The sequence below is a fragment of the Drosophila subobscura genome, chromosome U (genome assembly GCF_008121235.1).
Source record: "Drosophila subobscura isolate 14011-0131.10 chromosome U, UCBerk_Dsub_1.0, whole genome shotgun sequence".
In the NCBI taxonomy this organism is placed as follows: Eukaryota; Metazoa; Arthropoda; class Insecta; order Diptera; family Drosophilidae; genus Drosophila; species Drosophila subobscura.
The window spans coordinates 7,699,672-7,715,396 of NC_048534.1; the positions used below are offsets into that span (position 1 = coordinate 7,699,672).

The 15,725-nt window shown below is 39.6% G+C and overlaps 3 protein-coding genes across 7 annotated transcripts; all 3 read left to right on the forward strand.

The window, feature by feature from the left end:
• Positions 1–349: 349 nt before the first annotated feature.
• On the forward strand, positions 350–6,471 carry LOC117900077 (metal transporter CNNM2). Of its 2 annotated transcripts, XM_034810281.1 has the most exons (8): positions 350–912; positions 3,317–3,650; positions 3,717–3,905; positions 3,984–4,199; positions 4,631–4,804; positions 4,872–5,517; positions 5,579–5,845; positions 5,914–6,471. In XM_034810281.1, exons 1-8 carry the CDS (start codon positions 524–526, stop codon positions 6,453–6,455), a joined length of 2,757 nt encoding a protein of 918 aa, XP_034666172.1. In that variant the 5' UTR covers positions 350–523; the 3' UTR covers positions 6,456–6,471. The 2 variants fall into 2 exon arrangements, with proteins under 2 accessions (XP_034666172.1, XP_034666173.1); XM_034810282.1 differs by lacking the exons at positions 350–912; positions 3,317–3,650; positions 3,717–3,905 and having other exon boundaries at positions 4,002–4,053.
• Positions 6,472–8,376: 1,905 nt separating this feature from the next.
• LOC117902112 lies at positions 8,377–9,237 on the forward strand. Its single transcript, XM_034813224.1, has one exon. It carries the CDS (start codon positions 8,392–8,394, stop codon positions 9,220–9,222), a length of 831 nt encoding a protein of 276 aa, XP_034669115.1. The 5' UTR covers positions 8,377–8,391; the 3' UTR covers positions 9,223–9,237.
• Positions 9,238–9,241: 4 nt separating this feature from the next.
• Positions 9,242–12,523, forward strand: LOC117902105 (aminopeptidase N-like). Of its 4 annotated transcripts, none has more exons than XM_034813210.1 (5): positions 9,242–9,790; positions 9,850–10,005; positions 10,066–11,485; positions 11,715–12,229; positions 12,282–12,523. In XM_034813210.1, the coding sequence occupies exons 1-5, from the start codon at positions 9,330–9,332 to the stop codon at positions 12,520–12,522; spliced, it is 2,793 nt and encodes a 930-aa protein (XP_034669101.1). In that variant the 5' UTR covers positions 9,242–9,329; the 3' UTR covers position 12,523. The 4 variants fall into 4 exon arrangements, with proteins under 4 accessions (XP_034669101.1, XP_034669102.1, XP_034669103.1 ...); XM_034813211.1 differs by having other exon boundaries at positions 11,721–12,229; XM_034813212.1 differs by lacking the exon at positions 12,282–12,523 and having other exon boundaries at positions 9,243–9,790; positions 11,706–11,842.
• Positions 12,524–15,725: the final 3,202 nt, after the last annotated feature.

Here is a 15,725-nt window from a genome sequence, read left to right on the forward strand (position 1 = left end):
TATCGATATGTACTTTTTCGGCGATAAATATTTACATGGTATATTGATAAAAAGGCGAATCTCTAAGAAATATGCAAGGTATGTTGTGTAGAATAGAAGGACATGTTTTCATTGATATTTCTGTGTGACCTGTTGGTGTGTCAATCAAACAACAATGAATATAATTTTTAATACATTCTATGAAACCGATAAAAGTTTTTCGGGGAATAGCGCCCCAGCCGGTGAAAATCAAGTTTGTAAGCAAAACACCGTTGACTGAGCACTGAAACCGTGAAGCATGCACACCTGGTCACACTCTGCATGCAGCTAAATATATAGCACAGCGATAAATAGCTGAGTACTATGCGTTTTCTTGGGAAAAGAAGTTCGTTCCGGTTCCAATAATTATCCAAGAATATTTTCTCCAACAAAAATCTCCTACAAATATATTAAAAAGAAATATATATTGGCATAGCATATCGATATACTACACTCGTACCGTACTTTGATTTGGAATTGTGTCGAGTCGGAAAAATTACGTAGTATGGAAAAAAGTAAACAGTGTTTTGATAAATTTCAAAAGCGGACTAAATGGACAGAGCAATATAAAATACAAAACTGGATTAGCAGTCTGGTAACGAATTTAAGGCTTTTAAATTTCGTTTTCCAAAAAGCTATTAACCTGACGTCGCGTGTGAAAAATGAAAAATCAATCGCACAAGCATGCATGCTGCCTAGTTCGCTAAAAATGAAAAGCACACATTTCGCGGTCCTAATAACTATACTCGTTTTTGCTAATGGTGCAAATGTGGGCCTATGCTCCGTTTTAAATGGTGACAGTGCTTCTGTGAAAACACCCTACGAAACCCTAGAAAACATTAAAAGTATTGACTTAAGACGGATGTCGGTGTCGTCATCACAAAATCAAGCAAGGCAAGTTCTCGCGAAAGAATAGTGATAGCTAAAATTTCTGTATGTGCATTCAATTCTACTTACATGTGTATGCATGCAAGCATACGAGTTTGCTCGTATCATAAAGTAAACATAATGAATAGCTCTGCTGACTCTTGCTTCGATTTCACTTTCTGTTATAAGGCTTATATGTATGTATGTACATACATATGTACATGTTCAGGTCTACACACATAGGCTCATAGTTATATATCTAGAACGTATTTATCAGAATTTTTCTGTGCTCTGCATTAATAACGTTATTGCTGACATATGTACATTGTATGTGTGTAAATAATTACGGGACAGCGGGACGGAATGAGTGTCTGGGTCTGGGTCTGGGTCTACATACTATGTAGTGTTCTTTTGAATAAAACTACTTTCAAACAAATACATTTTACTGATCGAACGCTACATAATGCTCTCATAAACCAAAAATAGCTATTTTTATACTAAGTATTCGTACGATTCGTCCAAGGTTTTGGTAATAATTTGTTAAATATACTGCATATTTATGTATATGTACATGTGTATGTACCTAAATATGTGGAAATATCATTTAGTATGTAAAAGTTACAGTTAGCCATTTCAAAACACGTAAGGGCAGTATCCATCTAATTATTATAACAAATACAAATACTTTTCAATATTTTAATATTTCGTGTGCGCCAAGCACAATCGAGAAAGAAAGCCAGAGCAGATCGATCGTTCCTATTTCAGCTATGGGAACACACATTCATCTACAGCTGTTTGAGTTTGTTGGAACAAACATCTTTCGAATATAAATAAAATTATGAATGAAAATAGTATTCCTCCCCAAGGACGATCGCTCAGCTACGGCAGCTAGGTTTAGGTTTATTTTATTATTATATGAGATATGTGTTTACCTTAGAAATGGAAACTATTTTCAATGAAGACATGAAGACACACAAGACTTATGAATGTTTGGTCATCCTGTAAGATTCTGTGTAACTTTCGTCTCAGCGTTACAACCCAATTGGTTTTACCAACTAAAAAAAACTTTCACAAACTCTTAAATATTATTTAATAAATACTGCATACTACAATTTAATTAATGTAATGTACTTAAGTTCAGAAGATACCAATTTTGCAATCTAAAAAGTCCCAAGGTCCCACTGTACAACGCTTCGAGTATTTTTTCTGATTTGGGACGTATCTTCATCCGAAAAAATCTGGATTGTGTCAGTGTTAGCCAACGCGCTAGCTGATTCATGATTGTGTTTGCACACCCATACTCTTTTTTCTTTCGAGGAGACAGAATATATGTACATACATATATGTGGAAGTGGGTACGCACATACGCATGTTGGCTTATCGACGTTTGTATGTATGCAAGTACAACACATTTATTTTAGCATGACAGGGCACAAGCAACACAAATGGTTTGAAGCAATGACGCAGAGTGTCTTGAAAGACACTAGAACATGTAAGGATTCCTGGATCTTACATACTTTGCTAGGAGAGGATATCAACACTTAGTACACGCTTATGAACATTCTTTCATGACTCCCACAACTTTTTTGGTAAAAACAAATACGAAATCCAATTCAGTTAACATTTTTCACTTCAAACATTTAGTCTGTGATCGATTAAAGCCAAAAACTCAAAGTTGGGGTGGTCAAACAAATGAATAAATAATAAAATCCATAGATTTTAAGCTCGCCAAAGTTTAGGGGCACCGAGTTTGACTTGAATCCATCAATTTTTGAATAAGATTCGGGGCGCCGTTTTCAAGTTTGCCACGGGTGCAAATTTTCCTTAGAACGGCCCTGAGTACGGGTCAACACAGCATTAATTTTTTTTTTATTTTTTCATTGTTTGCAATTTTGTTGAACAATTTTTAACATCTACTTTTTGGTAGAAACTAGTATATACTTATATTGATATTGAAAATGATAAGAGAAATCTGATTGTGACGCTGAGAAAAGGTTCCTCTTTGTGACGCAGGGTTTGCCTCTCTTACTGTTCTGTATCTGCACTAATTATCTTTTTTTTTAATCAGTACTCGAATTTAACGCTCCCACAGCAAGGAGTAATTTCAGATTAAATAAATTATCAGAAAAAGTGGGCCACTTCGTGTTCGCTAGTGTAGTAACGCACTTTTACCAATATTCCAGTAGATTGCCTTGCTAATCGTCCATGCTGTACATACATATGTATACATATGTAAAGAGAGAGAGATGATTGCAATACAAAGGGTAGGATGAATTGAGACCAAGATTTATTATAACCGTAAGGAAACGTTTCCGACCCTATAAAGTACATACATATATGTACATACATATTTACATATTCTTGAGCAGCAACGCGACTTACAACGTTCATCCTAGTTTTTGTATTTATTTTTTCATTTCGTTTATTTTAGCCTGCGAATTCGGAGGGACACCGTAAACCAAATCCGGATTTACGGTATACGATTGGAAGACGGTTCAACAGAGACAAACGATGGCATACCTAGTGTACTGACTGCGAAAGACCAAATGTTCAGAATCTTTGGCCATGGCTTGCAGAAAAATACTGTTATCACGTTTACCAATGAGGAGAATGATTACGGAGGTCCTTGCCTGAAGCCGGCCACTGACCTCTTCGCTCCCCTAGAAGTCTCCAGCGATGGATTTTCTGCCACATACAAGGTCATTTTTCCAGCGTCCAGTAGCCTATATTACATTTGTGCTAAAAATGCAGAAGATATTAAAGATGTGAGTTTAGGAGGCTGCGCTATGAAGACAACCATCATATTATAATTTGTAAATTTGCATTTACAGCACAGCACAGCTGTAACCACCTCACCTCTTGAGCATCAGGGGAATTCCAAATGGCTAAGGATACAAACGTATGAACCATTCTTACCCATCTGGGTGGCAATAACGATCATCGTAGTTTGTCTATGCTTCTCAGCCTTGTTCTCAGGGCTAAATTTGGGCTTGATGGCCATGGACCGCACCGAATTAAAGGTCTGTCATTCTGCTAAGCGCGATATTGTACCCAAGTTGTTTACCTTTATTATATCTATACATGTTTGTATTTATTAGATACTGCGAAACACTGGCACGGAAAAAGAAAAAAAATATGCAGCAAAAATAGCCCCCGTCAGAGATCAAGGTAATTATCTGTTGTGCAGTATTCTCTTGGGTAATGTGTTGGTTAACTCAACCTTTACCATTCTACTGGATGGTTTAACTTCTGGACTTTTTGCTGTTATATTTTCCACACTGGCCATCGTACTCTTTGGTGAAATAACGCCTCAGGTAGGTCTTCAAATGAATAATATTAATTTAACAATGAAAAAGAAATGGCAGCGGTTAGCTAGGTTCGCCGGTTCCCATTTAACGATAGTTACATAATTCAATATAATTGGTATATTTGTGGTTGCATAAATGCGTAGTTATTCGATTAGATGAGAGGATGAGGATGGGAATTAACTTGCTTAATTAACGTTAAATAGTTGCGTGGGGTACAGATGATCCTTAATTAAAGGAAAATCTAAAATATGCATAAATTTTCTTTGTGACTTTAACTGAAAGTTTCAGCAAGAATGTCAACTGAAGCGCGTCCTCTTTTGACATAAAACTAACAATTACATTAATTTTATTAAAAACATTTCCCGTACCCTAACGATTAATTTCGATTTGGAATTATTTATACGAATAACACAACACTTTTCACTTTCATTTTACAGGCTGTGTGCTCACGACATGGCTTGGCTATTGGAGCCAAAACCATATTAGTAACAAAAACAGTAATGGCCATAACAGCGCCCCTCTCGTACCCTATTTCTCGTATTCTCGATGCGCTGTTGGGTGAAGAAATTGGCAATGTTTACAATCGAGAACGATTAAAGGAACTTGTTCGTGTAAGTACGGGGAAGAAACATGTTTACAAACAAATTGCTCAAACAAATTTGATGATCCGCTGTTTAGGTCACCAACGATATCAACGATCTTGATAAAAATGAAGTGAATATCATATCGGGCGCACTGGAGCTACGCAAAAAGACAGTTGCAGACGTGATGACACACATTGATGATGCTTTTATGCTCTCATTGGAGGCTGTGCTTGATTTTGAAACTGTATCCGAAATCATGAACTCGGGCTATTCCCGCATTCCCGTCTTCGATGGAGATAGAAAAAATATTGTCACGTTGCTCTACATTAAGGATTTGGCATTTGTGGATACCGACGACAATACGCCACTGAAAACATTGTGCGAATTCTATCAGAATCCGGTTCATTTTGTATTTGAAGACTACACCTTGGATATTATGTTTAACCAATTCAAAGAGGGTACAATTGGTCATATCGCATTTGTGCACCGCGTTAACAATGAGGGCGATGGGGATCCCTTTTATGAGACCGTTGGCTTGGTTACACTCGAGGATGTAATTGAGGAACTTATCCAGGCGGAAATTGTCGATGAGACGGATGTCTTTGTTGATAACCGCACCAAAGTGAAAAGAAATCGTTATAAAAAGGCAGACTTTTCAGCATTTGCCGAACGCCGAGAGATTCAGGCCGTGCGGATATCTCCACAACTAACCTTGGCCACCTTCCAGTACTTAAGCACAGGTAAGCAAAAACTGAGACTTATTGAGACTATGAAATGACTACAAAACAATTCCTCGTCCAGCTGTTGATGCGTTCAAAAAAGATGTCATCTCGGAACCAATTCTCCGGAGATTGCTCAATCAGGACGTTTTCCACAATATCAAATCCAAAGGAAAAAGTAAAGACGATCCCAGTCTGTACATTTTCACCCAAGGCAAAGCTGTCGACTTCTTTGTACTTATATTGGAGGGCCGTGTGGAGGTCACTATTGGAAAGGAAGCTCTCATGTTCGAGAGTGGCCCATTTACTTATTTTGGAACCCAAGCATTGGTCCAAAATGTAGTTATCGGTATGTGTTAAAAGATCATTAAATATTCGATACAAATTCTTAATAAAAAGACTCCCTGTTCTCTTTAGATTCTCCAACGCAAATGGGATCTTTACAGTCGCTGAATATGGATTCGAAAATTCGACAATCCTTTGTCCCTGATTACTCTGTTCGCGCTATAACAGATGTGATATATATTGCAATTAAACGTGTGCTATATCTCACTGCGAAAAAGGCCACTTTATTGGATAAAAGTCGTAAATCGGGAACATTTTCAAGTGAGACATTCGACGATGAAGTGGAACGTCTGCTGCACTCGATAAGTGAAGATGAAAAGCCACGATACTTAGCGGCTAACCAGAGCACTAGACGTTCGTCTAAGCCGAACCGAAGTTTAACTTCGTCCCCAACGAATATTGATTTATCACACGACGAAAAGAGCAATAGTCCCAGTGTGCACATTCAAGGTGATCAAAAGATTGGCAACACTGAACCCACGGAGGATGCCTCGATGAGTAGTTTAGTGGCCTCAGATGCAGGAGATCTTCAAAATGGTGAACAGGATGATAGAGATGCAACCGCTGCTTCCACGCCTCTTCTTTCAAAACCAGAAGAGCCGCCCAAACAATAGGCCTAAGCCCCCAAATTAAATAACAAATTTCAAGCACATTTTATTTTATGAGCTTATTGCAGAGAATCAAATTTCCCGTTACTATCCATCACATGTTTAATCCGTATTCGAAAGAAGCCTGCCTGTTTCCGTAAATATTGTTCTTCTCTATGATACTATTCTTTGTTCTGTTCTTTCTTTTTTTTTATCCGAATTTAGTCAATCGTTTTGTAATGTAGAATTATGTTGTGTTTACGTTTGAAAAAGGTATTAATTAATTGGGACCTTTTTGCATACATTTGAGAAATCAATGGCTACATCCGGCTGTAGTGCATTTGCCTAATAGTGATAAGCAAAAATAACAAATATTTATATACATAAAATGTACTATATGTATAATGTATTACCTCTTAAAAAATACGTACTTAAGATGTTAATTTGGCTCCGTTTCTTATCCTCACTTCCTTCCAACCCTATTTCGATGTAATTGTGTTTAAATTGATTTAATGCTCAAAACTGCATATATGTATCTTTAAAAGCTTTAATAGCCTGCAAGTATGGTATCCTAAATCATGGAATGCCTATAATTATATTATGTTACTGTCACTTCAATACTGTATTAAAAGAAGCAAACAAATTAGCTTGTGGAAAAACTAACCCCTTTTGTTGGCAATTAATTAAAATTCAATTTTTATAAACCACATAAACATTAAAAGTAAAACCACAAATCGATGTATACATACACAACACACGCATATACTGTAAAAACATAAATCGCTAAGAACAAAATGAGAAAAAATAAACCCAAGAAATGCATTGATACTTCAGTTTAAACTCGTATTCGTGTACAAAGATATTCCTTAAATATTACAACTGTGTCAGCCGTTCTTCATTTTGAATGGTACTACGAAATGTTTATGTCATAAATCCCCAATTTTTGCAGATAGATTTCCAGTCCATGTCATGGAGAAATATTTAGTTTGTTGTATATTTGGCTGTTGGTGGAAACCACGTGTTTAGGCGCAATATACTGAAATCTGAATACGATGATGTTACTCAGAATGTTATATGTATTTAACTGAGAACAATTTATTTGATTAATTATAATGAAATTAAAGAAAAATCTATTTTCAAACTAACTCGTTTTTTCTTGCCGTTAAATCAATTAAATTAATAAAGATTTTTTCATTTTTGTGGTTAACAGAAAATGCCTATACTGACGCGATTAAATATTTAGCTTTCAAATTCAAAGTTTATATGAGATGGATGCATTTACTCATTGTATCCAAAGCTTTAAAAAATTGTTCGGCTCATCCTCCCAGGCGGCAGTCAGCCGTTTCACCTTCTCGCAAAATTCCGTTGATTTCAACATTTTAAAAAGACACCCTGTATTGTTCCGTGATCACTGGAATGTCGTTTGCAGCATTTTTAGCAGCAGCAGCGTTCGTAGCGGGAAGAGCAGCACAAAGCGTAACGCGCGTACGAAACGGGATAAGCTGAGAGCCGCAATTAAACAGCTACGCACATATGTACATATGTACATACATACATAGGTAAGTACATACATGTGCACTTCGTGCTTGCAAGGGCTGCCGGTGTATTTGCTTGCATGCAACGACACTTGATTAAGACAGTAGGAAAACGAAAGTAACGCACGAAAGGAACCTGAGGGTAAATGGTTGTTGTACATATATGTACATATACATATATGTTTTGTTGTTGCTCGTGATGTGCACTAAAATACATACATATGTAATAACTGTTGCACAATCATGTCGGAGTCAGCAAATGTGAAGCTAAAAAGAAAATGTACAATTGATTTGTTTATTTTTGTATCTTCAGCCAGTCTCCCTTCTTGTCACACTCATCTTATTAAATGCTTAACTAAGAAGCTGCTTACTTAACCGTCAAACGGCTTAGCACTGAAAGCACATATCAAAATTCGAAGTGAAGGAAAATGAGCAATCCCGAGAGTTTCAATAAATCAAAGGCTGTCGATGAGGGTGATGCTAAGGCCATCGATCGTCAGAGGCCGGCTCACTGCATGGACGATGACATCTATAAGTGCCTGCTGAAACGACATGTACATAGATATCCTGATGACGGTAGCCATAAGATGTGGATGCTTCCCCAGCTAATGATACTATTTTCAACTGGAGATATAAACCAGGTGGCCAACGCTATTGCGAAGGATATGATGCACCCGATTGGCAGTGGTCTGATCGCCAGCGTGCTTGTGGAAGAATCGATACGTGAGGAGGTGATACAAAGGATTAAGACTCTTTTAAAACCAATGGACGAACGCCTGCACCAACATCCAAATTACTTGAGATCGCTCAAGCTCATACACCGCATGAACATAGAGACCATACACATAGCGGAGTACGAGGAAGGGGACACAGAGAAGCGTTTTGATCACATGAAGCCTGGTTCGCCCGTGATAGTACTGGATTTCCCGCAACGCTATATCGGCGATAAGCCAACAGCTGTCATAACTATGAGCACCTTTCGAAATTTCAAGGAAATTGTCAGGCTGTACCATCGGGAAGGCTTGAGTTTCGATTCGGTTTCTGTGTGGACAGCCAAGCTGGCACAGTGCTTTGAGCTGGTGACTAGACTGCCGCTGCCACCGCACTGGACTTTTAATTGTGTGAACGTGCAGGTCGATTTCTTGCTAAAAAATCCGGAATCAAACGCCACGGTAACCGTCACACAAAACATGCACTATGAGCTTCATGCTATCAATGGAAAATATAAGACAATTGCCTTTCCCCTAAGTCGAGATTGATTCTAGCTCTTTACTACAAAACTTTGGGAAAAAACTGAGTAACTGGCCATGAGAAATTGTTCCAAAAAATAGATTTGAAGTCATATTGTAACAAGCTTTGTACTGAAATGTGTTTGCTTCTTTGGTTTCTCTTGATTATTTCGACATTAGGCCAAGCAAGCTATGATCACTACCGTCTGCCTCAAGCTTTGCAGCCGAAGCATTACAATTTGCGTATTTTAACGCACTTAGAAAGTGTAGATCGCCCATGTTTTTCCGGTGAAGTGGAAATCGAGTTACGTGTGTTGCAGCCCACAAATAATATAACTTTGCATGCTGGCTCGCGCCTTCAACTGAACTCAAGTCGAACGCATATGTATTACTTGGATGAGGATGGCAATAAGTCGAAGATAGGTGTAAAAACTGTGGAACGCAACTCGAAATATGATTATTATATACTGAGGCTGTGCAAGGTACTGGAACGGAGACACGTTTATGTGCTGCACATGCAGTTCTCTGCCGATTTTGGGGCTGGTATGTCTGGCTATTATGCCAGCTCATACAAGGATCAGAACAGCAATAGAACAAGGTGGGAATTAGCTTTAAGATTAACCAGATTGGTTCATGTTCTACCCCTTACTTTTATAGATATTTATCTGTGACACAGTTTGAACCCGCTTATGCTCGTGCCGCATTTCCCTGCTTCGATGAGCCGGCATTCAAGGCTACATTTAATATTACTCTAGGACATCCCAGGAAATACGTTGCTCTGAGTAATATGCCCATCACGAAGAAGTTTCCCATGTACGTTGTTAAATATATTTTGCTCTTCAATAACGATTACGATTACGATTACGATGACAGGTCTGGGCGCAGGAACTGGCTGTGGACGATATTTGAGCAAACGTTGCCCTTGTCCTCGTATTTGGTTTGCTATAGCGTCAACGATTTTGCGAGGATAACGTCTCGAAATGGCTTAAGTGTTGCGAAGTTTACCACCTGGGCCCGAGCTTCGGCCATTGGGCAGTGCAAATATGCTGCGGAGATCGCTCCACGGCTATTGGCCTATTACGAACGAATGTTCGACATAGACTATCCTCTGCCCAAGGTAGACCAGCTTGCAGTGCCCGACTTTAGCGCTGGAGCAATGGAAAATTGGGGTCTCATCACGTACCGCGAGGCGGCGCTGTTCTATGCGCCAGAAGCCTCCTCTGAGGTGGACAAGCAGCGTGTGGCGAACATCGTTGCCCATGAGCTAGCCCATCAATGGTTCGGGAATCTGGTCACAATGAAGTGGTGGAATGATCTCTGGCTCAATGAGGGCTTCGCCACCTATGTAGCCACTTTGGGAATGCAAAAGCTGTGCAGCAAGTGGCACGCTTATGCAGAGGAGTCGCTGGATAACATTTTGGTCGTACTTAACTCCGATGCGTACCATAGCACACGTGCCATTTCCCAGTCGGTGAGCCGTGCTAGTCAGTTTGCCGAGCAGTTTGATCCCATTACCTATCGCAAGGGTGCGGTCATCATTCGTATGATGCACATGTTTATCGGCGACACAACCTTCCGCCATGGACTTAACTGCTATCTGAAGCGGCACGCTTTCAGCAACGCAGATCAAAATGATCTTTGGCGTTCCCTTTCGGATGCTGCACATGAAATTGGCAGTTTGCCCGAGCAACTGGAAGTGCGAACGATCATGGACACTTGGACGCTGCAAGCTGGCTACCCACTGATCACAGTACAACGCGACTATGCAAGAAACACAATCTCAATCAATCAGAGAAGGTTTCTCCTACAAGGCATGGACAGGGACAATTTCCCTTCTAAGGAGTGTTGGTTTGTCCCAATAAGCTATACTTTTGGGAGCATGACCAATTTTACAGCCACAGAACCACAAGTTTGGTTGCAATGCGACAGCAAAGGTAAAAGCATTCCTCACGAGATTCGATCGCCACTCCGTGCTGAAGAGAATCAATGGCTTATCCTTAACCTTCAACTAACTGCACCTTTCCGGGTCAGCTATGACACCAGCAACTGGAAACTCATAATTAAAACCTTACAGGGTGAAGATTTCCGGTGTATTCATACCATGAACCGTGCCCAGCTCATTATTGATGCTCTGGCTTTGTCCTGGAATGGTCACTTATGCTACAAACTTTCCTTAGATCTGCTCAAATATATCAAGCAGGAGCATGCCTATATGCCGTGGCACGCGGCCTTGGATCACTTGTCGGCCATCTACCGGATCATTAAACAAACCTCAGACTTTGCGCTGTTTCAGGTATGAATTCTTTTGATATTCAGTTTGCATAGTGTGACCATGATTAGTTGATTATATTTGACGAGCATAGAATAACTTCTTAACAGTTCTAAAGAAATTATTGATTTTTTGAAGGGTTTGCATCTTTTATTTGTTATTATTTTAATAGCCAAACCACTAATTTTAAAGTTTAGTAATTAGCTAGACGCAGGACAATTAAGATAAAGCATTAAATTTTCAGCTGCCTTAGCCACAGCGATTTATGAATGATTTGTTGGGACCGATTTACGTTTATCTTGGTGGAATGGAAACAGAGTCAAGTTCTCGTCATATTGCTCACAAGACATTGATCAATCAATGGGCATGTCGATTGGCTCTTTCAGACTGCGTTCAACGTGCTGTGCAGTATTACCATCGCTGGCTTATTTCAAGCGATCCAGATCTGGTAAATCCCGTGCCTCGAAACCTTCGAATGGTGGTCTATTGCGCAGCACTACGCCAAGGCGATGAGGATGACTGGAACTTTTTATGGCAACGATATGGGAACGCCACGGTGGCCAGTGAGCGACGATTGATACTTCAGGCACTTGGATGCACCCAGATAGTGTGTGTAGCTCGGCGATATCTTCATATGATTTTCGATGGGAATTCGTCGATACGCAAACAGGACATTTCTTTAGCATTCGGAGCCATTGTACGTAGTGACATTGGATTCACCTTGGCCAAAGATTATTTCATTAATAATTTTTCTTTGCTGACGAAATCGTAAGAGATTAATACAGTTTTAATCATTTAAATCTTTTCAATCGTTTTGCAGTTTCGAATCGAACTACCGCGACCTAGCTGCGTTGCTCCTGCAGATAACTCAGCACATAAGTAGTCCTCAGGACTACAGGGCATTAAAAACGTTCATCGACAGCCACAAAAAATTCAAGATGCTAAACACACGCAGTGTACGGCGAGCTTTTGACGTCGCCCAGGTAAACCTCCACTGGCGACAGAGACAACTGCCAGAGCTCACACGGGTTCTTAAGGCCCGCTCTATTTATTATAAGTAAATGAAAGGCCGCTTGCGCTTTTTCTGTTTTTTATATTTTATTGAATTTGGCATAGTTCGTCTCACGAGTTTGCGGGAAGGGGCTGGTCAGCTTAACCTAAACCTCACATTTTTGTTTGTGAACAAAATTGAGGTTGAAATCACTCGCAAAATGATTTCTTGGGTATTCCTCAAACTGAAATTCGGATCTCGTTGGTTAACTGTTCCGCACGTAGTTGGATACTATTCCACATCATTTTTCCGCTTCGAACCATAGGTGGCGTGTAGGTGCAATAATAGGAGTCTTTTAGGGTTGTCGAATATATGTAAGTGTGAACTTATATTATTTTTGGTATATTTCTGTGGGATTTCTGTGCTCATATTGAGCCTCAAAAATGAGGAGAGAGAGTAGAGAGTCTCTTGCTCTCTTTGCTGACCTAATCCCATCTCCGCTGACCTAATCCTCTCTTGGCTGAAAAAATGTCCTACAGATGTTTCATAAAATATTGTCGATATTTTAAGCGAACCTCACCTTTTCTTCGAAAAAAATAGAGCATGATGGCGTTTTTCGAAAATTTTGAGGTTTTTCATTGGTTGAAAGTTGAAAAGTCGGAAAAAGTATTTATTTTCGATATAGAATTTCAAAGTACTTGGCGGGAATGGAATTTAATAGGAAGTAAATCTTAAGATCTTCAGCCATCACGGGCTTAAGTTAAGTTAGTTGTTTCTTCCTATTCACATTCATTCCCGCCCTGTACTTTGAAATAAATACTCAAAAATGGCTTATCAACTTTCAACCAATGAAAAACCTCGAAATTTTTAAAAACGAGAAGGGACGTGTGAGACGCTTCTTACGCGTCACAACTTTTATACCCGGCACTCAGTACTACATCTGCAACTTAGCGGTTATTTGTCAAATTTTACATTTTTTTTTCATCTGTCATCTACATCAACAACACTGCTCACGCCAACACGCTCCTTTAGCTCGCCACCCTCCCCTAGAAACACACACTGCAGAGTCAGGGCAGAGTCAGGGCAGAGTCAGGGCAGAGTCAGGGCAGAGTCAGGGCAGAGTCAGGGCAGAGTCAGGGCAGAGTCAGGGCAGAGTCAGGGCAGAGTCAGGGCAGAGTCAGAGCAGAGTCGTGGCAGAGGCAGCGGCAGAGACGTGTCAGGGGCAGAGGCCAATAAACTGAAGTATCTTTTGGGGGCTGCTTTTGTTCTCAAAAGTATCGCATACTTTCAGGCTGAAAAGTTCCCAATTACAAAATAGCGTAGGACAGCCATATCCTGCAGTCCTTGTGGTCCTTGATGGACTCAAGCGATACAGGAGACTCGTACCTTCGCCAGGAGGCATGGCATGTCCTGATCCGACAGGAAACAGCCGAGTTATAGCGTTGAAGGGGATTATATAGAAAAACAATATTCAAATGGCATTATCCTTAATGTCCTAGCACCCGAAGTGATCCGGGACATTTTCCCGATCCCGAGGAGGCGTGACATGTCCTTTTTCGACAGGAAACAGCTGAGCCATAGCCTTGTAGAGATTAAAAAGAAAAAACAACGTGAAAATGGCATTATCCTTAATGTCCTTGCACCCGAACTGGTCGCAAAGGATCCAGGACATTGTGCCGATCACGAGGGGGCGTGGCACATCCTGGACGGACTACAAATAATGGAGAAAACAACAAAACAAATCTCTCCTGTTATTTTTGTCAAATTTTGACAGTCACCTCTTTGCACAGTGGCGCTCACGCGATGAAGACGGTTATTTCTGGAACTAAAATAACGTAGTTCGAGAATTGGCCGATCTGTGTTGGGACGCCACTGTGAACTTTTGAAATTGCTTCACTGAAATGGCCGAAAACTGGAAAATGTTCCGACCAAGTACCAGGCGAACAGAAGTCAGTAGAAGGTAACTGGTTTCCATGTTTTTTCACTGTGTCAAAAGCTGGATGCTATTAAACCGTAATTAATTTTAGTTACTGGATACAGAAGTCTGGATGCAAAATTTGGTGGCTCTAGCTTTTATGGTCTCTGAGTACTAGGCGCTCATCAGGACTGACGGACGGACGGACGGACGGACGGACGGACAGACAGACTCGTCCATTGGTGCTGATCAAGAATATATATATACTTTATGGGGTCGGAAACGTTTCCTTCTGTGCGTTACATACAACCGTTATTCGCACAAATACAATATACTCTATTTACTCTTCGAGTACCGGGTATAAAAATCGCCGTGTAACTACCTGGCGCCACTGGAATTTTTGTGACGTATTTACCTGTTGCCGACACCTTCATTTTTGGTACAAATTTAGCACCATGAAAGCTCTTTTGCTCGTTAAGGGAGTTTTGAAAGCTCTTTTCCTTTGCGAAGGGAATTTGAACAACTAATGAGACAACTAATAAAAACTAAATATCAAACAAATAAAATATATGAATATTGGAATATGGAAAATATATGGTAAATATAATTTATTTATTTACTTATTTTCAATTAAGAATTAACTGCTTGTTATGGAATATGGAATAGGAATAAATATCATATTCTCACTTCAACGGTCAGTATCTTTTCTTCTATTTACCGAAACCTCAAGAGAAGAGGTTGCGAAAAGAAACGCTTACGCCCACAAGATCGATGTACTTAATCAAAAGCCAAACTCAAGGAAAGCCTGGCTTTTCTTGAGGAACATTAAGTCCTTTAATGATCCCCTAAATTCCAGCATTAATGCAAAATGGTCCTTGCCTTACCTTTAATTTCTTAAAAGTACAATCCATCTACTATATATGTACTTTGTTAAACTCTTACACACGACCACACTTTAAACTAAGCATCATATTGTTTAAATTATAAGAACATTGCCCGCCCTTATCAGCAATCATCGATAGCAAGACTCATCAACAAATATCGACAGAAACCCCGAATATAAAAATATCGACAGCCCCAACATCGAACTGAAGTGCTGCACACTCTTCGGGTCATAAAGAAGCTAAACTTGCCTTTGAAAAAAGCTAGAAATAAACGCTATTTCGTTTCAATTAAATGCTCTTTCGACTTATCGATCTTATTTTTGCCGTTCAAAAGAAAACAATACTACAAAGTACTTAAGTATAGCATACAAATAATTGAAGATGGCAGATGTTTTAAAAAAGCAAAAATAACGCAAAAATATCCTGTATGGAGCTATAATTTCCGCTACCCGCTAGTTTACAGTTTATCCCGCA